The sequence below is a fragment of the Grus americana genome, chromosome 1 (assembly GCF_028858705.1).
Source record: "Grus americana isolate bGruAme1 chromosome 1, bGruAme1.mat, whole genome shotgun sequence".
Lineage (NCBI taxonomy): Eukaryota > Metazoa > Chordata > Aves > Gruiformes > Gruidae > Grus > Grus americana.
Genome location: NC_072852.1, coordinates 53,424,925 through 53,448,830, shown reverse-complemented (window position 1 = coordinate 53,448,830; position 23,906 = coordinate 53,424,925). Strand labels below are relative to the sequence as shown.

General features: G+C 38.6%; 1 protein-coding gene across 11 annotated transcripts in view; it reads left to right on the top strand.

The window, feature by feature from the left end:
- Positions 1 to 23,906, top strand: part of ANKS1B (ankyrin repeat and sterile alpha motif domain containing 1B) — a 447,444-nt gene that overhangs the window by 265,117 nt on the left and 158,421 nt on the right. For all 11 annotated transcript variants that reach the window (XM_054812812.1, XM_054812811.1, XM_054812807.1 and 8 more), the window contains 2 exons: positions 7,395 to 7,493; positions 20,942 to 21,094. In XM_054812812.1, the coding sequence (XP_054668787.1) occupies positions 7,395 to 7,493; positions 20,942 to 21,094 (252 nt within the window). The remainder of the gene's footprint in view (positions 1 to 7,394; positions 7,494 to 20,941; positions 21,095 to 23,906) is intronic.

Here is a 23,906-nt window from a genome sequence, read left to right as displayed (position 1 = left end):
TGCTGCTATTTCACAGACCCTTTCTGTGAATAACCCATTTTTAAGACACGGATCCTACCCAGAATTTTATATTCAAAGTCTTTAATTCTGTGTTTTGTGCTCTCGCGGCTGATTTGGGTGGCTCACATTTTAAACAACGTGATGAGGTTAATAAAAATGTGAGGGAGGAAATACTTCTGTGAGGCGTTCTGGGAGGTGAACAGAGTTTTTACACTTGTTACAAAAATACCAGTGTTAGCTCCAAGGTTAAACGGAAATCCATGTTACGTGCAGAGCAGGTATTCAGCATTTCTGTTATGTCTGATAATATCATGTTTACCCCTTCCTGCACTCCCCAAACTTACACACTTACTGGAGAAAGGAATATTTTTCTGAGAATTTAGAAGTCTGTTAATTAGCTCACAGTAATATTGATCTTAAAGTGGGACCTTTGAGAAATTTAGCATCTAAGCTAACTAGCATTTATCTCAAGTAATCTGAATAATGGTACAATATAGACTCTCTGGAATTTTCATTACTCGAAGTGAAATTATCTTCACAATATACATTCAAGACATTAAGATGTAATTTAGGTAAGTATTAATAATTATTTTATTGAATTATTATGACTAAATAGGCAGACAGAGTTGGGTCAACAGCGTTAGTAATTAAGTGGGCCAAGTGCGACATCAGAGGTAATTTTTTCAATTGCCACCTTATCTGTGCAGCTAATTTGCATGTGACAATTGTGTTGGTTGTAATGAATCAGTGCTACAAGGAAGAGGGGATAAAAATAACAGAAATTCTTCCTACAAGGATCCTTGTCCCAGCTATCAGTATTGTTTAATTATCACTATACTTTAATTAACTATTACTGTTGTGTGAAAGGTCTGTGACTATAGGTTCATTTGAATATCAATGTTTGAAAAGCTTTTGATGGCACTGGTTACTTCAGGTTCACTTCTGGAAGAGCCGAATGTGAATGAGAGATGTTTAGAACACAGGTAGACTGGGACTGGGGTTCTGTTGTGACTCCGTTTTAAACTGACCTTACTTACATCACCTTCTATCTTTATGCATAGTTTGTAAACTCAGGCTCTGAATTGCTACTGCCTCACTCTTACCTATGAGTGAAATGGCCTTTTTTGTTGAACATTTCAATATTAGTTTATTATTACTTCCTGACAAAATGACAGTATTATGGAAAACTTTCAGTTTTCTCTTTGGTTTTGTGGGGGTTTTAATTGCTAAGAAACTTATAAGTGTGAAGACTTGACAACAGAGCAAGGTGAGGATTGAGAATGAGTATCAGTAGTTTAAAAGCAAAATAATTTTGGAAGAACATTATCAAATTATTATTTTGCAACATGCTTGGTACTTTCTTCCTAACATATTTTACAATCAATCTCTTTTCCCCAAGGCAAAATTTCATGCTTCTGCAGGGGATTTTTCTAACATCGTCTTGTCAGGTTTGTAGGTGAAATAACAATTTCTGCAGTATCTCCAGGAATCTGATAAATTTTTCTGACCTCAAAGTACAAGTTAAGCATTTCACTCAATAATCATTCTTACGGATCTTGTTTTCATGTTAGCAGTGGCAATACTAGTGAGAGGCAACCTTTTCACTCATACTGAAGCTTGCTGAATTCTGGTTGTTTGCCAGTTCTTGTTTGGAAATGAAATGTGTGACACATTGCCTGAAATTTTTGCACTAATAAGGAGCAGTTTTCATTATTGAAAACTACATTTCTCTAGTCATTTCTTGCAAGTCTCTGAGAAAAAACTCTTTTACCTTGAGGAAAAGCTATGTTATGTTGAAAATTTATAAGCCATCTGGCACATGATTTAGAGAATGAAAAAGTCATGGTCATTCAATGTGTCCTTAACCGTTTTGTGAGATGTCTTTTATTTGCTCCCAGCCAGAGGACACTTTAGATGTCAGCTATTTCAAGGGGATGCACTTTGGAAGGATATTAGGATTAGGTGGGCGAGAAGCAAAACAATTCAGAATGAAGAGGGGGCTGTCTTAAGTGAGCCATTGAGGATGTGTTTCATAACAGTCCTTGTTCCCATTGGTACCAGATGCCTGATCCCTTCCTTCCCATTTGGGGTGGAAGGGATAAGGAACCATAGAGCTCTTGGACGCTGTTGGTCTCAGTTTTCTGACTTCAGTCTCCAAGCATGTATAATGGAAGATCATTCCCATCTACCACAGCCCTGCTCCCACATCTGAGTGGCAGGAATGACGATACTCTTAGATACCCCGGATCCCACATTCTTTTTTCCTTTCTGTGCCAAGTCATATTTCCAGCAACCCTGAAAACCCAAGTATGAGGCCAGTTGCCCCAACTCCATTCAGATCCCCCCAGCTGTGCTCCTGCAGTGTCAGGTCTCAGTCAGCCAGGGTGAGATTCAAATACAACGTGTTGATGGTGCAGCAGATGACTACATGGGCGGCTGGGAGAGGGCAAAGGAGAGCGTATAGTGCTCCCCAAGCAACAAGAGTGATGCAGCCACCAGTGCCACCCCATCAATACTGTATTTACCTCAGAAGTCATCCTTACCTTACCCACACCAGCCTTGCTCTTGGGCAAACCAATTTCCAATACACCAAAAACGTAAAAAGGGTACCAGAAGTTGTTGCCACTTCCAGTAGCACATGGCATGTCCAGTTGAACTTGATCACCATAATGGTTGCTCAGCATATGAATTCAACTCGGCCTGGTGGGTAGCATTTCTTGCACAGCTTTAGGCACCAGATTCACTAATTTTCCTCCTCTAGCTGACATAGTTGAGCATAGAAAAATCTGGGTTAGTTAGTGTTGCCAGCCAGAACTCTACCAAATCTTCTATTCCTTACATAACAATCTCTTATTTTGTAAGAGCGAAAAAAGCTTCAAATGCAAAGTTAATTTTTTCTTTCTCTTTTTTTCAGCCAGTTTTTACTCAGTTTATATAAAGTGATGCATATGCATTTACCTCCACATTGAGGGGTTTTTTTTTTTCCAGAAGTTTGATTGCAATGAAAATCCATGAAATCTCTCTCCAACCTTTATCAGGCTTTCAATCTCTTAGCCACAGTGAAGCAAGAATAAGGCCAAAAAGCATATGCAGGTTTGTTCTCCAGACCCCCTCTCTTCCAACTTCAGTGGCTGAGTTTTCAAATAAGTCTAGCGATATATCTTCCAGCTGTTTTAAAGCTTCTGTACCATTTTTATTTTACTTACATGACAGAACCAGACATTGGAATTTTTCACCATAGGTCTCATGCACAGAAAATATATGAAGAAAGATTAAAAACATAGCTACAAAAGGCAGGCAATGAGAAACATACAGTCATGCCTGCCATCCTAATATGTTCTTCTAATCAGCATATTTTATTATCTTCAGGGACAAATCTTCAAAGTGCTTTTGTTCCTGCAGGATGCAGAATATGTATTGGTCTTTTTTTTTAAAGATTCTTGAAAGTTGTTCTCTTTTGATAGTAAATGAAGTCATCTACAAATTTATGAATCTTTAGCTTTGATTGGATTTTAGAGGTTCTTTGAGCTGTTTAATGTACTAAAATTAGGCTATTTTTAATAGAGTAATTTTTTTTGCTATAAATCTGACATATTCCAGATTACATTGTTTTCTAAAGATTCTTTATACATATATTTGTACTTACATACATTTGGAATCTGGTATAAAGGTCTAACCCAGCATTTTTGGGAAAGGCAATATTAACTTCAGGTGGAGAGTGCCAGAGGTGGTTTTGTGTGGAACAACCCAAATAAATGCCAGTAAAATCTTTATCTCATAGTGTACCATTATGTATTTTGTTCTCAACTTATTTATAGGAACTATCTCAGATTTTGGCAAAATTTCTGGGTTTTTAAAATTGTGTTGTTTTTCATATGCCTCCAGTCTCCCACATGCAGAGTCGTTTTTCCTTCCTTCTTGAGCCCAACTGTTCTGTGAAACTACTGCCTTCTTACTCAGGAGTTTGGCTTCCTGTATGTGCTTACAGGGAAAAAGATGCTATTCCTGAGAGTTATGCAGAACCACAAATCCCAGGGAGGGGGAAGCTACACTCTTTCCTAACTGGAACTTCAGAACCAAAATCTTTCTAATTCATAAGTAAGACTATCTCTTATGCATTAACAAGACAGGAACTTCAACAGTGTAAGCTGAAGTGATGGAGATCTGAAGCTGTTCTAGCAATTTTTATATATTCTTACTGCTTTAACTCCAAGAAGTAAGTTTTCCTTCCAACTAAGTTTTCCTACAGACTTAAGAAACTACAATATCACAAAGCCTCTTATGTTTTTATTGCATAATAAAAGCATAAGCCCAGTAGAGATTGCTGTCCCATATTTCCTCTTATAAGAACCCGTTCTGTATGTAAGCATATCAAAGGTAAATCTTTGGACTCAAATTCTCCAGGTGTCTATTGGAATAATTTCTTTTTTGTGAATGTTTCAGCTAACATAGCTCAGCTATTTTAAAGGCTGAAATAATGTGAAAAGACATTCTTGCATTAATATTCATTTTAATTACATTTACTGTGTCATCTCTGTGAAGTTAATTGAGGTAAAATTTGGCTCAGCTTATAATAAATGTGTGCATGGCATCTAAGAGCAGGGAGAGAATTTCTCCTCTTGTCTCTGATCTACTGCAGAAGGAAGTGAGGTTGTCCTCACTCTCAGCATAGAGGCCTATGGAAGGAGACTGGAGGAACACAGGAAGAGGAATCGGGTAAAACAGAGAATCGGACTGGGATTAAGGGGAGAGTGGGAGCAGACACCAGAGAGATAGGAATATGGGGGACTGTTTCTTTCTCTTCACAGGCATGTCTGCAAAGCAGACAGCAGCTTTCTACTACTATCAGTTTACTCCTCTGAGTTAAGCAATAGTGGGTATATACCGAGTATCTAAAGTTTCCTGGTTTGCTCTTGTGGAAAGATGAAGAACTAGTTTAGCCCCGTGGCAGGAGACAATGAAGTCTGTTTTACAGGAGGGATGAGTGTCTGCTGTTGTTGACACTGATGGTAACACACAGGGAAAGCTCCAAAACCTGAGTGCACTGAAGGACCAGGTTGGTGCCTTCTCAGACGGGGGATAAGGAGGCCACATGAATTCCAGGCTTTCCTGAGTTTCAAATATTTCATTTTGTAACTTTAACATACTTTTAAAAATATATAATACCAACTGCAAAGAAACAAAATATATGAACTAATATGTAAGGAAAAACATAGTAAAGAATTAATAAAATAATACTGTCTCTGCTATGCAGCAACTTTGTTCAAATAGACATATTTTTTTCCTGTGCCTAAGTGTTAGTTGAATTGGGTTTTAAACATTGCAATATTTGAAGCTGGATGCCAAGGTTACTGACACCAGTAAACACTGTGTAGTAGCTCAGTGATGAGTATACCGTGATTGTGTGTAAACATCACGCAGTGATGAAAGGTGAAATCTGAAAAACAGTGAAATGAAGTGAAAGCAATAGCTGTAAACAAAATAGCTGCATTTATTAAAATGAACAAAAATGTATAGCCTTTGTTTTGGACTGGATCCTCAGTTGGCTCAGTTTTCTTAAATCCATTTGTGCTAGCTATTTTCCAGCAGCTGGAGAACCCAGTCCAAAATGCAGGGGTTTTTTTCCCCCAGTTTTTCCTCTAAGTTTATGGCCTCCTTTAGGTTATTTACAGGAGAAAGGAAGAAAGGGGAAATTATATTCTGTATGTGTTTACCAGGGAGATGAAGGGGGTATTAACCCCGCCTCATCACTATCACTCTTTGCGCAGCCTGTGCTGCACGCACTCTTACACCACGTCATCTACTTAAACCAGCATGGTTGCACAGCTTCTCCCTTTAGAGCAGGTCTCTGCCTGCCCTGTTCTGAATGCTGCACACAGATTCTTTCAGGATATGATTTGCAGACTTGTAGTCTTAAATCATACCACTTACTGTGAAATATAATTTTCAATGCAATAGCTTTGCAAAGTTTCCATGATTGCCTTAAAAAGACCTCCCCTAGATTTTGCAGGATACTCTGCAGAGTAGCATTTGAGAGTCCTCAAGAGTACATCTGTAAACTAATCGGTCCATCTGAAAAGAGTGAAGATTTAGCAGCTGAACAGGGTGAAGTATTGCATATTCCAGTGTGCTTTTTGAAAGAAAGTTACGTTGCTGTGGGGCAGGAGATTTGATATTCAGGAAGAATTCATAGCCATTATTAAGTCCTGATTCAGCAAAGTGTTCTGTTATGTGCCTATTAGCTTTTCATTTTGCTGCTGCTTAAGAGCTCTACTGAGTCAGAAGCAGCAAGCCAAATGGAAAGGTGGAGATGAAGTTTTTCATAGATTTGCTCACATAAAGCTTGTTTCACAATGATGTTAAATGAGTACAAATAATAAGAATTCTTGCTTCTAGCAAATTAGTGTCATGAGACTCCAACAGGGGTAAGAGTTCAGACAGGTCATCTGTTTTTTGCAGGTTTTGTTCACAACTGCCATAGTTAGAAGCTTTTTAAAAAAGAAAAACAAAACCCGAGTGTCTGTCTGAAATGAGGTAGTCTAAAAAATCAATACAAGATTGCCAACCTACTTTAAACCATCTTGATTTGATCCCTGGCTGCAATTCCCTTTTTGAGCTATTGTTGTGCCTCCTGTGATTCCCGGCAGTCACTGCCAGCTAATCAAGCACCTTAACCTTTGAATGCTGAACTTACTGTCTAGGTGGTGTCAGACTTCTTGAACTTAGAAGTCGTATTATCCTGTTTGTGGACCTATAGATCCTCTGCTACTGGTAACAACTCCTAAGAATAGAGGCTTGAACTGTGGAGTCTTATTTTATGGACTTTTGTGGGCATTTATTTTGGGTATTGTTTGAACAGATGGTCTTTTTCTGCTGTTTGCAGACAGGGGGGGTGGGGACTATATGGGGTTCGTTGATACCACTCCCTCTCTTTGGTTTCTCACCATTTTACTAACAAGGAACTAAATAATTTTATCCTCATCCACTCTGCTCATCTTATTCTATGCTAAGTCTGGAGAAAAATGAACTTCGTAAATAGCTGGGTCAGGTAGGAGAGGAATGAAAAAATGAAGTTTCTGAACAGTTCTCTTAGTCATGTCCCTGGTTTCAATCAAATGAAAGAAGATTCACATCTGGTATTCGGCTTGAGTGAGAGCTACAATTTCTCCACTGGCAGTGCTGCCAGCAGTATAGTAATTGTACATGAGTTCAAGCACCTTCCACCATATTTTGTCATTGTGAAAATGAACGCAATCATCAGTAATCTATGATTGTTGTCAGATACGATAAGCAAAATGTTCTCTTTTAAACGCAATAGAAGGGCTGGTTTCAGGCTATTGAAGGCATCTGCTATTTTTTTCATTTTTATTCTACCTTTTTTTTTCCATTTTTAGGGAAGCAACGTAATGGAGGACCAGGATCTCTTGGAAATAGGAATCCTTAACTCTGGACACAGACAGAGAATACTCCAAGCAATCCAGCTTCTCCCAAAGGTATAGTTTCTGTTGTTATCCAAGCGAGGGAACTAACACCTACAGCTTTCACGTTGTTTAAAACACTTTTTTTGAATGGAGATAAACATAACTCTCTACTGGTTTTGTACACTTTTTTGCATATGCAAATGTGGCATAGCGTAATGTCATTGCATTGGACTCACTTTGTATAGATGTAATTGACAAACAAAGCACAGGAGACTAAAATCTGTTATTTGAAGTGATGGCCATTTAGAATTCAATTATTTTTGGCTTTTCAATGTTTGTAGACTATCGTTACATATCTGTAAATAAGGCTGTTGATAAATCCCAGGTGTTTGTCTTTAGGTAGCAATTGGCCTGGAAATACTTTGTCCCTTATAGAAGTATTCTTAAAAGCCTTGGCTGAAACATTGTTTTCCTTATACCTGCTTTTCATGTAAGATGCAGAGACTTCCTGCAGGCTTCGTATTTGATTTGCTGCTGTATACATGAATTTTGCTTCTCAGCTGTGGACAGAATAACTTGCAGTCAGTTTTCCAGTCATTTTTGGTGCTAGCTGATTTAAACCATGGATTCTAAAATCAGTGATAGAAGGGGATTGTTCTTATATTTTGTGTACCAGAATATATCAGTGGAGGCTTCTACTAGCATTCCAGACAAGAGAGCGAGCGGGTCTAGCATGAAAACTTAGTATTTGATTTTGGAAAGCTGCACAAGGAGAATGAATGAGGAGAAGTAGACACCAGTAAGGTGCAGAAGGCTGCCACATGTGATACATGCAGATACTTCGTGCAAGATACTAAGGCAGGAATAAAACCTAGTGTAAAGTGCATGGAGTGTTCTGGAAGCAGCATATGTAGAATAATTGAGGTAAATAGAGATTAGACAGCTTGCAGTTTGGTAATACCAGAGAATGAGAAGAGTTATTAAAGGACGTTTCAGCTTAGGGCATGAGGCTGACATTGCTGGAAAAGGCTTTTTGATGCATCTTACTGGATGGATGACTTGTAAAAGAGAACAAGGGCTTCCTTTGTACGGGAAAAATTAGAAGTTGTGAACAATTTCTGTATCTGGATGTGTTAGTCAATCCATATGTACTACAATATGGGTCTGTGCACTGAAACACTGAAGATTATTAGAGACAATAATATTCCACATACCATATTAGACAAGTGAGATAAATGGTACAAGTAGTAGGGTATATAAAAGTAGCATTTGATGAATTACAATAGATATTTAAAGTTTAACTATGAATTTATTAATTTGTCAGCATTGCTATTATTAAAACAAAATTTTGTAAACTTAATCCCTGCTCTTAGCAGATGAAGTATCTTTTCTGTTTTTCATACTTGTTAGAGAGATCAGCTTTCTTGTATTCTTGTTCGCATTTTTCAAAATTAATGCATGGGTTGTAATATATATGAATTTTGGTGCTATCTGCACTCAGTAACTGGTGTTTATGAAAACTTTGTTAATAATGTCTGCTTTTGGAGAGCGTACTAATGCTGAGAACAGATTCTGTCACAGAACTCCAACTGAGGTCTTTTTAAAATGTGCTTAATGTGAGAAAGGAGGACAGAATCAAGATCTAGAGATACTCTTGAAACCAGTTGAGAACAAGATGGTTATGCAGTTACTTGGAAGAATCAACATCTTCTGAACCAAAGATAATTAAGTAACACAGAACGGCTTGAAGCGTGGGCTGAATAATGGTGAGGTAGTCTTTAGCAGCTTCCCTGTTGAGCTAGAAAAAACAGTCCTTAAGGACCACGTTTTTAATGTGTCTTTGATGCAAGAATGTTACGCCGAAACAAAGGCAGTTGAAAGCCAAAGCTGTGCATCACATTTCTTCACTTAAATAACTCAGCAACACAAGAGAGCTTACATAGTAAAAATACATAATTTCCTATTCAAAACAGTTCTCTTGAAAGCACAGCTGTCAGAATAGTTATTGAGGCCCAAAAATGGGGATCATGGTAATTTTTATCTACTGTAACCCACACTTTGCTGTATTCACAACAGCTTGCTGAAGATCTAAAAAACTTTCACATCATGCAAGGAACTGTGAAACATTTCAGTATATCTATTTGTTTGTTGATAAGTTCAGCTCTGTCATCATGCATTTAAAATAGCACATACGGTCTAAATATTTTAAGATCTCAAACCATAAATGGAGTCTCGCTAATTTGAATCTCATTAGATAAAAATTCTTTTAGTTTGTTTGTTTTGAACATGTACCTCTTTTCTGTTCCTCATTTAATTTAAAACTTGATGACTCCTTGTGTTTTAGTACTTAATAACATTGCTGATGATGTTATTTTTAGTTTTACTATTAATGTTTTCTGTCTTGTGATACTTTTTAACTCAGATTTTGATGTGGAAGTTAAGCTTTAAAAACATCTATGGAACAACACTTCCTTAGAGCCATATACTCAGGCAGTATTGAATAAGGGTAAAAATCAAGCAAGAAATCTATTGTTAAGGTTTTAAAATACTCTTTTTTTAAAGCTCTTTTTGTTATTCTTGTCAATATTCATCTCTGCAGCCTGAAAATGCAACAAGCATTTAGTGGCTGAAAAGAAAGGCTATCTTTTTTTACTCATAATTGCTGGCTTCCTAAAAGGTGATGAATTTCTGTATTTCAAACACCAGTAGCCTGTTTAGGAACCACTTTCTAGAACTTGAAGTAGTTTTAAGTAGGAAAACCCCCCACGTACCTGTCCAAATATAGATTAAGTAATCATTGTAGTTTCTTATGCAGTGTTTCACCAGTATAAAAAGGTATGTTTACCCAGATTACTCAAAATATTTTTCCCTGATGATTCTGTATTTGAGGAGAACATTTCATAAGAGGGTAAACTGGTATGTTTGTAAGAGGCAGAGTTTAAATCTTTCATTTAGATTTCTGCTTTTTTTTTTTTTGGATTAGAGCTAGTAGTCCAAATTCTCATCTCGCACTAATGTAATTTAAGTTATTCAAGTTTTACATTAATATTAACTAGAGCACTTTATGGCTTATTATTATTAGATAAGGCTAAGACGCTCCAGTAGAAATATCATTTGTAAAGTTAATTCTTGAAATGGAAATATTTTATACATGACATCAGAGCAAACTTTGTAGCAGAGTTTGATATTGCATTTAAGATATTTTTTGTGTGAAAAGAATGAAATCCATAAAAGTTTGGAGAAGGATTTTATATGTTTTATTGAAAGGAAGTTCAGACATGTTGAGGCAGAGACAATGTCTAAAAAGATACTGAAATAGCAAGTACAAGGACTTGAGAAAAAATTTAATACTGAGAAAAGAACTGCGTGCAGGATATGCTTAATTGACTAAGAAATAATAGCAGTCATGATGTAACATTTTAGCCACGTTTAAGTGAAATAAGAAACCCACGTAGCGTTGTCAAGTTATTTCAGCATCCAAAACCTGTGTGCAAGTGACTTCTCAATGGGTTCCTCAAAAGCTAAAATGTTTTTGAAAATAAGAATTATCCTAGCTTATCTGAGAACTTAGATAAGAAGAAGGATTGTTTTTGTGTGGGATGCTCAGTGTATGGCTTCTTCTCCGAGCTCATAATGGGAACACATTCTCTCATTTGACAGATGGAAGAAAAATGTTAGCTGAAAGCAGGTTTCTCCTAGCTTCACAGCTGAAGTATGCAGCTTGTTCCTTCCTGCATGGAGAAGTCTCAGCACAAAGCAAGGTTGGGAATCTTGTAGCAGTGGTGTGCAGGCAGCCAGCCTCTTTCCTGGGTGCTTTGCAGAACCAGACAAGACGTAAGATTTGAGCAGGCTATGAGCACATGCTGTCTGTGAGTAGTGTTATATGAGCAGTAAAGCTATGCTTCCAAAAAGTGCTGGATCTATTACTCATATGTAACACTGTTTTGTGCAAGCACAGTAAGTCCGGAATTTAGGAAAAGAGAACTACTGTGCATGTGCACATTAACTATGCTGTGTATGTAACAGAGAAAGACCACATCATATGTTTGCTATTGCTATACTGCTATTGGCTTAGACATCCCAGAGCTTAGCAAGCTAATTTGAATCCTGGTGGGTAATTCTCTCCCATTCACACAGCTAACAGGTAGATCATTCCGACTAAAGACAGTGTACAAACTAAGAGATGCTGCAAAGTGCATATCATAATGTTTATGACCCTTTTTGGCTATGACTCCTTGGTTCTGGTCTGCTGGAAGTGAAAGTGAAAAAGAGAATTCAAAGTGCTTTCTACTCCTTCTAATGCCTCTGGGAATTACTTCCCTGATTTGGAAGGAGGCCACTCACCTGCTCATTGCTTATAAGACCTTTAACCATAAAGACAGAAAAAAAGTGTTAGAATCCCGCATAATATATGAATTTTTCAACTCTGAAACAGAAAGGTGTAGTCGACATTATTTAAGTAATGCAGCACAATAGGAATGGATCAGTAAAACAAGGCATTTAGATACATCCATGCTAGTTCAAGGTGTTTACTTCAGACTAGCTTTAGACTGGTCCCATAGACTAAATGTCCCCTCCATGCATGTGCATCAAAACTGTCTGATGAAAGCAGTCTCACAAATATTTTCCTTCTTAACTGAGCCTATCAGTGAGCCACTGTAGATATGACATGCTATCATTTATCTGTATCACGTAGATAACATTAGCACATCACTGGCCCTGCCACCATTGCCCATACTCTGGCTTCCCATGCTTTGCCAGTGAGGAGGTGCACAAGAAGTGGGGAGGGAGCACAGCCAGGACAGCTGATCCAAACTGGCCAAAGGGATATTCCATACCATAGGACGTCATGCTCAGTATGTAAATCGGGGGGGATTGCTGCTCAGGGACTGGGCTGGGCATTGGTTAGCTGGTGGTGAGAAATTGCACTGTACATCACTCATTGTATTATTTATTTTATTTTATTTTATTTTATTTTATTTTATTTTATTTTATTTTATTTTATTTTATTTTATTATCTTCCTTTGCTGTCCTATTAAACTGTCTTTATCTCAACCCACAAACTGTACTTTTATTCTGATTCTCCTCTCCATCCCACCAGGGGGGAGTGAGCGAGCAGCTGTGTGGTGCTTAGTTGCCAGCTGGGGTTAAACCATGACAGTCTTACTTCTCTTCCTGCTTCTTTCATACTTTCTTATTTGTGGTTGACTCCGCAATGTTTACTGCTGGCTCTGAGAATAGTCAGCAGGCAAGAAAATATGCTATAAGAGAGGAAGCGCTATTCTCTTTCTATGGCAACTAGACATGAATGACAACCTGAATGAGCTGACTTACTTAGACTTTCTGCACATCATTTTGCCCAAGAAAGAAGATACAGACAATTGCTTTCTGGAAGTATTTGCTGGTGTGGCTGTTCTGCCCTAGGCCTTCACCTTTCATGTGTGCATGGCTCCAGAATGGCCACTGATGCGATCCACGTTCTCATCTGCAATCAGTCCGCAGGCAGCTATAAACCATGAAGACAACCACTCAGTTGTCCCACTCCTTTACTCATCGAGGCATATTTATGAACATGTTTTCAGGTCATCAAAAGGACCTCTGATACCCATATGGTCCATAATTCCAGTGCTGGATTCAGGGGGAACACTAGCATCTTCTCTACGGGCAGCGATAGTGTTAACATCATCTGGATACTGCCTGCCTCATGGGAAATACTATGCACCTTCTGCATCACCAAGTCATGAGACCATACATATCCAGAAATGGAGCAAGTACTCTGTTTAACTGTAACTCTGTCACATGCTGTGTGAAAGGACATTGTGGCTTCCACCATATGCCTGCAAGATAGCAAGCTGCATGATAAACTGGACACAAACATTTACAATGTTTCCCAAACTATAGGTCTGGGCTGTGTTCTGCGCAGCCCCTGCGAGGACAAAGTTAAGTCTTTGTAACAAATTGAGATAGCAAAGACCAGTTTCTTCAACACTCATAAGCATGGCCCTCTGTTCTCTTTGAATCTTCTCAGAGCATCAAGGTGCTTGTCTCCAGGCTGCTTCATCTTCCCAGATGAAGGGAAGACCAACTAGAAGTGCATGGAGTGAGACAAGGAAAATGTGATTAACACTAAATGTCTTTTGCAGTGTTTCAAATGTAATGAGAAGACTACAAAGAAATGGATCTCGTGTCTCCTTGCATCACTGAATTTCTATCCCCGCTCCCACCTCCTCACAAAGGGAGTGGACATGTCTTCATGAGGCTTACTTGCTTTACCCATTCACTCCTCAGTGGCACTGGGTTGATAGATGTGTTTATTCTGCTTACTGGGATGTGGCTGTTAACTTCTGTCTCCAGTGCCATCAGGAAACTATGCAGGCCATTTGACTATATAAAAAATTCTGGTTGGAGCTGCTAGAAAATGGTTGGTGAGATGGGAGGAAAGAAAAGCTAATGAGGCCTATGTAGCTGCCTGTCATGACTTGGGGAGGGAGAAGGAGTAAAACTTGAAGACAGCTAGAGATTCAGGGCTGACTTGGTCAGAGGGTACTTTTCTATATTCCCTCTCACCAAGAAACGTTTCTCTACATCCTCTTCCCCCCCTTTCAGTGAGATAAGAGCTTTTGTCCCATCCCCTCCCACTTTTCATCTATCGAGAAATGATTCATCTCCCCTGTGTCTATGCCTTTGGTTGAAACACTCCATTCAGAGAATGACTCTCCCCTTTCGGTCTTATGATGGGCGGTTAGTACATTGTATTCAAGGCATTGTGCCCCAGAGGGTCCCCAGCTGCACCTTTTCAGTCTCAAAAACAATCTCTGCCTGCACAGCATGCCGTGGCCAAGTTGTCTGTAGCTGTCTTACATGCAGAGGTTCAAAGGTCTCCAGAGAGGCACCAAGGTGGCCTCTGGAGGTGCCATGAACACTGCTGCCCAGCCCCAGAGAACACGCTTGCTAGGAAGACAACCAGAATTAAACAAAAGCTAAAAATCGTAGTGACTAATGACACAAACATTTTCACAAGGGCTGGCGCAGCCCACTGTGGACTAGCAATGACAGAAACTGGTCAGCATGGACTAATGAAACAGGTAGGAGCAGCACTTGCAGTTGTGGGAAGAACAGAAGAGATTCCAGCAGTCACCACACTCTGTTGCAACTTGAACACCTAGAAAGGGTCTGCAAGAATGAGGTACATAAGAGTGCCTAGCCATGGAAGCAGCGCTTCTTCCTCAGGTTGGCCCTGCCTCATTCTTCATCTGTCTCTGGTTGCTTCTGCAGCTGGTCCACTGGCCACTGCACAGAAGCATAGCTAGACACCTCTGGAGCCCTCACAGCAGTCATGAGTTGAGCAGCCTCCTGATACTGACACCAGGTTATCCTGCTATGAGGAAGCTTTCAACTGTCTTACAGCACGGGTTGGTGAACAGCATCATTTCCTTGGGGTCCAGTTAGCACCCTGTGGGACCTTCTGTGAAGCTGAGATTGATGGATTTTCTGACCACCACAAAAAATAGCATTAGTAAAAGGTGGATGATAATAAAATTGTTACAGAAGCAAGAAGAAATTCAGCAAGCAGTTCTGAGCTAGGCAACAGAAAGTGAGGCAATTAAATTAGAAAAAGCATCAAGGAAGTAAAATAATAGTTGTCATGAAGAGTTAAAGGCAGCTGACGACAAATACAAAGGTATACCCCCACCATTTGGTGTATGTGTGCATGTGTTTTCTCCCATTGAAGGTGGTAAGGTTGTCAACCACTTGATTCAGATCTTTGTGTCCCTATTAGGGGTTGAAATGTGTTTGGTGCATCACTGGTGCTGATCTTCTGGTTTACTTTCCTCCAAAACGAAAGCTGGATCGTGCATACCCCTTACTTTTAAATCGTACTGTGGCACCAAACCATAGTACTGTTGGGCCAAAATGATCACCACTGGTTCAACCCCTAAGTGGCATAAAAAACTAAAGGTGCCGTTGATAGCATGTTATCTCAAGTAAAGCAGGCAGAACTACTCAGGATCCAGCAAAGGATGAAAGATGATTTTAGAGATGTCATTCTGTCCTAATACCCAGTTTTGGAAAGCACGCCTGCAAAGCTCTAGCTCTATGCACTGAAGTACCAATAAATACCCACAGGACTGCTTTTAGGAATTATACTCATCGAAACTCTTGAGATCAAAGGCCATAGCTTCCACCTAATCCACAAATTCCAAATTTAGGTCTTCTTAAGATTACATTCTCTGCAATTGAAATGTCCTGAACTGTTGCATACGTCATCCTCAGTAATACTGAATGAGACCTGTCTTTCCCTTGTCCCAGACATTGTGTCTGATGAAGAACTAGGAGGTCTTTTCAGTCTTTTGGATGTGGATCTGTTTAAATTTTTCCCAGGGGAAAAAAAAAAGTGCATGTGCATATCTATTTTCCTTTAAATTCAGAAGATAGATTCCAGCTGCAAAAATCATAGAAAGGGAGCCTATTGCCATGCTGGCAATCTTAGGTAGGAAACTCTGAACTCAGTTCGTGGTATTCTGGATTTACCATCGGGGCAGGGCCCTGAATCAGGCAGCATGGTGAAGTGAACATGCCTGTACCATCTTTTTATAGTAAGATCCACAAGAAGGCTTTTGTTTAGCAGAAAGAAAAGTCAATTATTAGGACACAAGCTTGAACAGTTAACTTTTTACATATGTGACAAGGTAGACAGAATAGGAAACCAAAAAGTTTACATGCAGCTCTTCCTCACCCACTGTGTCTTTGCAGGCAGGTCCCTGTTTTCACTCAGTGGCTTTCTCAACAGCAGCAAATGCAAAATCTTCTCATGAGGGAACTTCCAGCAACATGAGTTCAACTGATCACATGTGTAAACTACAAAATATCTAACAAACAGACAACTCACAAAGATTGGAAAAAAAGAACTGATACAACCCCCATTACCATGATGGAGAATTACTCAGATTGGTAGTTGATAGTTTCATACAAACTCCCGAAAGTGCTGCTTAAATCTCTCAGCTAGGCCAGCAGTTTAAAAGAAAGCATTCTGTGCTTGCTAAAAAGATCTTTCTTGCAAACCAACACAAGTGTAACTTCACTGTAATCATAGCCATCATTTAAAAAGCTGTGAAAGTCAAGTCATCTCTTTCTCCTTATACAGCGGTTAAAAAGCTTGATTTTAATACACGCAATGTTGAGATCCACCAGATAGTGATATTACCTGTGGAGAAAATAGCATTAGTTCCCCATCTGTCTGAGAAGATCAGAGAAAACTGGTAATAGTCCATGTTACTGAATTCACCTTGATGTTTCTGGTGCATATGTGATTACTTTGAAGCTCCTTTTGTGTTTATTTGGCTACCTTTCAGAGACAAAAACTCAGGTACCTTCTATCCCAATGTAAAATACTATATAGATATAGCAGTGAGGCGCCTGTAAAAAGACTGATGCACAGACAGTTTCTTTTAAAGGATTTCTCAACTCATTAGGATGCTACTTGACATTACTATTTTATTATGAGAAACAGCTCTTTCTGGCTTCTGCTTTCTATTCATTTCAAAGGAAGCGATACTAGTGATAGATCAATAGGACCTAGGAGAGAAATCTCCTATGCTTTGTCTTCTTCCATGCTTCATTTATACCTTATTTTCTTAAACATTTCTTTTTCTGTAAATCCTATGGGCTACATTCCTAGCCTATTCCACAGTTGGCATGCTGAAATCATCTGCAGTGACGCAGCTCACACTGATACTGTTCTTTAAAGATATCAACCGAATGAACTAGTAGCAGTGTCTGCGGAAGAACAATACTGCCCCTATTTATGAGCAGTTAATATTTGAAAGGCTGTCATGACTTGAAGTTTAGAGATTTTATACTGCTCTGAGTCAAACAGTATGCACGTAGCTGCTTAGATGTTTGACACCACTGGTGCACGTGTTGTAGCTGGCGCAAAATGATTGAAATATTATACATGGAAATACAGTCAGTACATAGGAGGGGTTTTTTCTTTAAAAAAAAATCAATCAGCAAATAGCATCAGCAAGGAAGCCTACAGGGTGTAAATGATCTATGAGAGGAGTCTGAGATTGTGGTGCAGTATAGAAAAAAAAATACAATCAATCCAAGAGCTATGACCTATTAATGAGGACTGGGATAAGATGCAACTAAACTGGAGCTCTACTAAAATAAAGGGAGAGCACTTCCAGACAGATATTTCAGTGTGGGGTTTTTTTTATTTAAAAACTACGTAATGTTTTATATGAAAAGCAGATACTGTTAATGATACTGTCATGTCTAGATAACCAATCTGTCAATAAATATTTGAAAGGAAAACATTCAGCCAGCTATGAATGACAGTTAATAAGGTAGGTGATGTTACTACCAGACAGAACAAAACTTTCCATACAAGAGGATGGATACGGAAAGTTTATTAATTTTCATATATTAGACACATTTTAGAAAATCTGTTTTAGATAAGAGATTGGTTCTTGGCTCATGAGAAAACAAACCACTGCTTTTATGCTGAAACTGCTGACAAATATTCTACTTCTGAGATGAATTTTCTGCGATAGAAGCAGCAGGAGGTGGCTGCCCCGCCAGGGCAGGTGGGCTGGGAGCTGAGGGGGGACAGTAGAGCAGGCAGGAGCACCCGCACAAGGAGAGCGGGGCACGGACGGTGGCAGTGACCACGGACAGCCACATCCCGGGGCAAATCCACTGGGATGAGGATGCGACAAGGTCATTTGGGAGGGCGAGTCAAGTGGGTGAGGGTCAGCAAGGTGCGTGGCTGGGCACAGACATACCTATGGCATAGCTCGGGCAAGTGTCAGGGACATGGACCTGAGCTCACATGCAGCACCTACAGAAGGTGGGGTGGCCCCAACCGGGCTTCTCACTGCCCTTTCTGACACAGGTCTAATCCAAGGCTACGCAGCTGCACCATCCCTGACGTGGCCTTGATCACAGGCAGCCAAATCTCTGGGGCAGGGAGAGGGAAAATGCTTGCAGAGCCTGCTGCTGCCTGACAACAGGCCAGTGTATTTTCATGTAGACTGTTAAGTGCCCCATTGACAATTTTGTCTATTGGCACCAAATCCAAAGAGTTAAATTTTCACATACATTTCAGTTGTTCTCGGTCTTTTGCTTATTGAATTGTTTGCCTGCATTTGCTTGCCTGCAGCCCTTTGCAACACACGGTAGTAGAGTGGTATCTATTTTAACAACCCTTCTGACGGAGATCTCCAGTGGGAATTGAGAATTCATAAACTTCCCATGCTGTGTTTGCTTTTTATAAGGCTGATGGGTTACCAGAATTGTGGACCAGACTGCAGGAGATTTCTCAATCAGCAGGTCAAAAAAAAAACCAAACCCATGCTAAAATCAGGATTTATTAAACATAAAGATCAAATACTAATAAACAAAAGAAATAATTTGCATAACATGCCCCATCTGGATATGTTGAAAACTGTTTTAAAGGCACTTTGCTTTTCTTTGTTAGAGAAAGAAAACAAAAATACCTTATGTCTTTCAAAAGTCATGTGTTCCCTGTGGGTCCTGTACATCATCTTCATGTCTTCTATTAGATTTTTCTTCTTCAGTTTATCAGGTCCTTTCTTTTCAAGTGTCAGTTGTTTAAGCATACCTCGTTTCAAATCAGCTCTTGAAATAAGCTTCCCAGGATTCAGAGCTACCAGGGTCCCCCAACGTTTGTTGCAGTCTGCTGGACAGACTACTGCAAATCTAAGATTTGAAGTAACTCTGAATGACAATGAAAGAAGACATCTAAGAATTTAATTTTAAATTAAGATGAACTAAATTCCAAAATGTCAAGTTCAACAACAAAACCGAACTCTCACTTTATAGTATGACTCCTTTGTTACAGAAGTGACCTGAAAGGCTACGATTCCCATTCTTAATTATGTGATTTCTCTTGTATCTCTTTTATGATTTAAGGTAATGATTTCACTACATCATTTAAATATTTCCATTAATATTTTATATCCAACATCTGCAGCAAAAGACCAAAGAGTAAACTGTCATATCCATGATGCAGTGTGCCTGCATCATTCCTCTCTGATACTGCAGGAAACCAAGATCAAGATCATGACATGCTGGCTTTCTGCATTTGAACAGACAGATTGACGAACACTACTGCGGCTTTCAAATGCAGACTTTAATTTTTTTTCTCTGCTTTGAATTCAAATTGTATTTCAAATATACTGTGAGAAATAAATTGGTTCAGGCAAGATATTAAGATCAAAATACTCTCCTTTTTAAATTACTTTGTCACTTCAAACTTAAGCTCAAAGCATTATGTTTCGGTCACACGTCCCTTGTTTCTCAGAAGGTAAGAATATACATAAGCAGGCAGAAATGGGAAACTGGCTTTCACCATGCACAGTGTCAGTCTTGCACAGTCGGGAGATCCTGTGCAAAACACAAGGTTTCTAAACCTTGTAAACTTCTTAACAGTTTACCAGTTCAGTGTATTATCAAGTTAGCAATAGTTATACTTCTGTAGAAAGATGATATGCGTATAATACTGTTGAAAATTGAGGCTATTGCATATTTTTTTCTACTTTGTTCTACTTCTGCCACTATTGCAAATTGCTTTAAAATTCATAAAACCAGTATGGTATAACGAGCTGCACAGGTAGAGGCTTTATACATTTTTATCTTTAATGGCTAGCTTGAAAATCTTCCCTTGTGTCACTGAGAGGCAATTGTGAAAGAGAAATTACAGTTCTTTACTTCTTAGTTGCTTAACAAAATTCATAAAAATAAGATGCCAGTGGTGTTTCTTAGTTTGTTATGAAAACAAGATTTACATGATTATGCTTTCTGTGCCTGTGTTGCTGTATGAATGCAAGTGGTGCACTTGTCTGTACGTCATCCTGTCAATTCCATTCCAATAATATTTAGTTCAATTGTTTAATCTCAAGCAACTTTACAGACAGAGAGGAATCTAAAATATAATAAATTCCTAGGAGTTCCATGGAAAATGTGACCAGGTAGAGGAAAGAGACTTTTTTAAGCCTCCCCTGGGGGCGGAAAAGTACAGTGCGGCTTCAACCATTATAAAATATCAGATAACCTACTAGGAGAGATGAATTAGGAATAATATAACCAAGGCAATACCAAAAGATCCATTCCTCAGTCTAGTTTCTTCCCCTTCTGTGAAATCTTAGGTGCAAATCTGACATTTTTGTGCAGTCAGGATATTAATAATATCTCTTTCTCACTCTTTTGCCTTCCCTCATTTATGGATTCTCTGACGTCTAGTAAGAATTGAACTCATGTTACAGGCTTAGTATACTCTGGTTTAAAAGGCAAGCAGACATAAGAAAAAGATCCATTGAAAACTAAGTTTTATTAGTGCTTTTGGTCACAAAAAGTTTTCATGTTGTACTAATGGTTAAAAGAACGTTGATCAGAGGCTAAGATAACTGACCCAAAGAAAATAATATAAATGTCAGCTGTTCTGGAAGATGTTTAATGAATATTATCAATAATTCTTACTCATTCTTGTTTTTCAGATGAAGCAGATAGGTCACGATGGCTACAACCCCTCCTCTGTAGCTGAATGGCTGGATTCCATTGAACTGGGTGACTATACCAAATCTTTTCTAATTAATGGCTATACATCGATGGACCTTGTGAAAAAAATCTGGGAGATTGAATTAATTAATGTAAGTTGGTGAATTTATAGCAGTAGTTCCTCCTAAATAAATTATAGTACTTGCCTTTACATAGCCAAGAGAAAGCACAAAAGCAAATTGCACTACAAATACTGTCATCAAGTACTGTTAATGATTACAGCTTTCCTGCCTATACCTGGGTTGACTACCCTTCGCTTCCATTTGCTTTGCCATTGTCTTTAGTGTGGTGTTCAATCAGCATGATTGTGTCACCGCTTCAGGATGCTGAATGACATTTAAAAATATATTTTGGTAGTTTATAGCCACACAGCATAAGTCTTTGCTTTTAAAGTGCCTTACAACAGTACTTCTTGTAAAGATACTTGCAGTTTACTTTTTCCATGTGTTCTGGCTAGATTAAACATAAAATAAGGAAATCTTAAATATAGTCACTTTTGCTTGAAACTTTATTTACATGAGTCAGTTAAATTAGATGCCCACATATGGGCAACCATAAACTTTAATGTGGACTGCACTGCAGAGAAATTTGGAATGAAATGAATTTTGTACTGTTACAGTGAAGACATTGACAGTACAGCTTTGCCAGTGGAATTTTCATGTAAGTTATGTGTCTGAGACTGAGGTTTTTCCTTTTATAAAAGATAGATGATTATAGCTTTGGATCTGCTGTGGCTTTTTGCAATGAACTGTATTGTCAGTTTATCTGAACTTTAGGGTAAGTCTTACATGGAGAAAAGCCTGATATCATATTTTATTGGCTACGCTCTTCCTTCCAATATAAGAGATACTACAGCTGTGCCTCATAATTAGTGCCTAACTCCGAGAACATCAAAGGGCTACCAGTAACCATAGGCAATCAAGCATAAGATAGAGCAGCTGATATAGCTTTATACTGGGAAACAGTTCCCAGTGTGTCCCAGGCTGGAGAAATGGAGAACATAACGATGGTGCAAAGCTGTGTTTCAACATAGTAACTGGTGCATGAGGCACAAGCAGGTATAGCCCAAGAAGAGCATCTAAAGAAAAGAGAAAAAAAAGAAAAAAAAAGGAGGTATTTCATATTAACTGCACAACAAAACTGTCGCATATCTTTTCTTGCTGTCACATTACAGTTAATGTTAATTAGCACAAAAATGTAGAGTAAGATTAAGGACCAAACTGCCTTACATGTATGTCTGTTGCCTTCAATGTATGTTGTAGGTGTATAAGTGAAGTCAGGATATGATTGATGCTATTATGGATGTCTGCTGCAAAGCTATTTATAACTGTGAGTCTTTTTTCTGTAAGTGGCTGGAATTTTAATAACTGGGGACCCTTTGCTCCAGAAGCTATTATAGATTAACACCCAGCACTGAGTTGAAAAAAGTGGAAGTCTCTGCTCATGTTGTCTTCTGCAACTTAATTTTGCATCCCAAACTTTGCCATAATCAATTCGGAAACAAATTACCCTTTAGCTCCCCCAAGTGGATCATTAAAACCTCATTAAAGGCTTGTGGTTTAATTCCAAACTTGCATAAACTGATGAAAAGGGAAGTACCTGAAGTTAACAGGAATACATTTCTGTAAAATTAGTATAAACCAGACCAGTATATATCCCTCTAACTTTACAGCTTAACAACATGTTCTCATTTAAGGCCTGTACTTCTTGGGAAAACATTCTCTTTTGCCATGAGTGGCAAAAAGAAGCTGTTAAACAGTTGTTTTCATATTTGTGTGTATATAGATACCTATAGAGATAAAAAGGTCTCCCACCTGATATATTATTGGATTATGTTGTTCAAGAGCATAGTAAATAAACCAGTTCTACATTCTCAGAATTTCTATTTTATTCCAGTCAGTATATATTTAATTTCCACCAATCAGCAGTAGCTAACTGTAATGAAATAATGTTCACTGAGAAAATCTGTAGCTTAGAAAAGTATTTACTGTTATTTTTCTGTTTCAATTGAGGGGAATCTTTCAGGAATAGACAAGAAATTGGTTTGAAGCATTGTGCAGCCTGGCAGAACAAGATACTTATCTCTGGCCAGCTGTCTGAAATCGATTTCAAAGGTCTCACTTCCCATTCAGGCGATGTCAAACAAGGGCTTATTACAGAAAGTTTTTCATAAAGGAATGCACAAAGGTCAAAGCCACTAATTCTGGAATAGGGCTCCTGACTTGAGTAGGTCAGAATCCAGGTGCTTGAAAAATATGAGGAAAAAATAGACTGAATACCCTGAAAAGAATTCAGAGTACCCTTGGCTTGGTGGTTCTTGGTGCTTGAGTTGTAGATGGAGCATGAAGTTTCATTTGCACTTACGCAAAATACGCAGTAAAAACGTATCAAGGGCTACAGATACGATAACTTTTTCATTTTAGCCGTCAGTTTAAACAGTTGCAGCCACTGAATTTGACATAAAAGCCATTCGTGCTTTGGTGCAATGAATCCCTTAGTTTATATTTGGTACTTCTTTCCATTAAGCCATTGGGAAATCATCTATGGCTTCTGGAGGAGGAGAAACAGATTTGAAGGTAGAGATAATATCTTCTGTTAGGTAAACTAGCATAGCTGAAAGGACAGGGGAGAGAAGGGGACATGTAATTTTTCACAAGCCCGTCTTTACATCTTAAATGAAAATTCTTTATTATTTTTTTTCTACATTTTTTGTGATCATCAATTTAACGTGCCTATGGATTAAGTCCATGAAGTTTTAGATTTTTTTTTCCCAGATTGAAACTAGTGATAAGGTCATCCTTTATCATAATGCATCTCAATATACTATTGTGAATTTTACCTATCACATGCCTCTGAATTTCCATGTATGATGCTGACCAAGATACTTTTCTTCTACATCAGGGC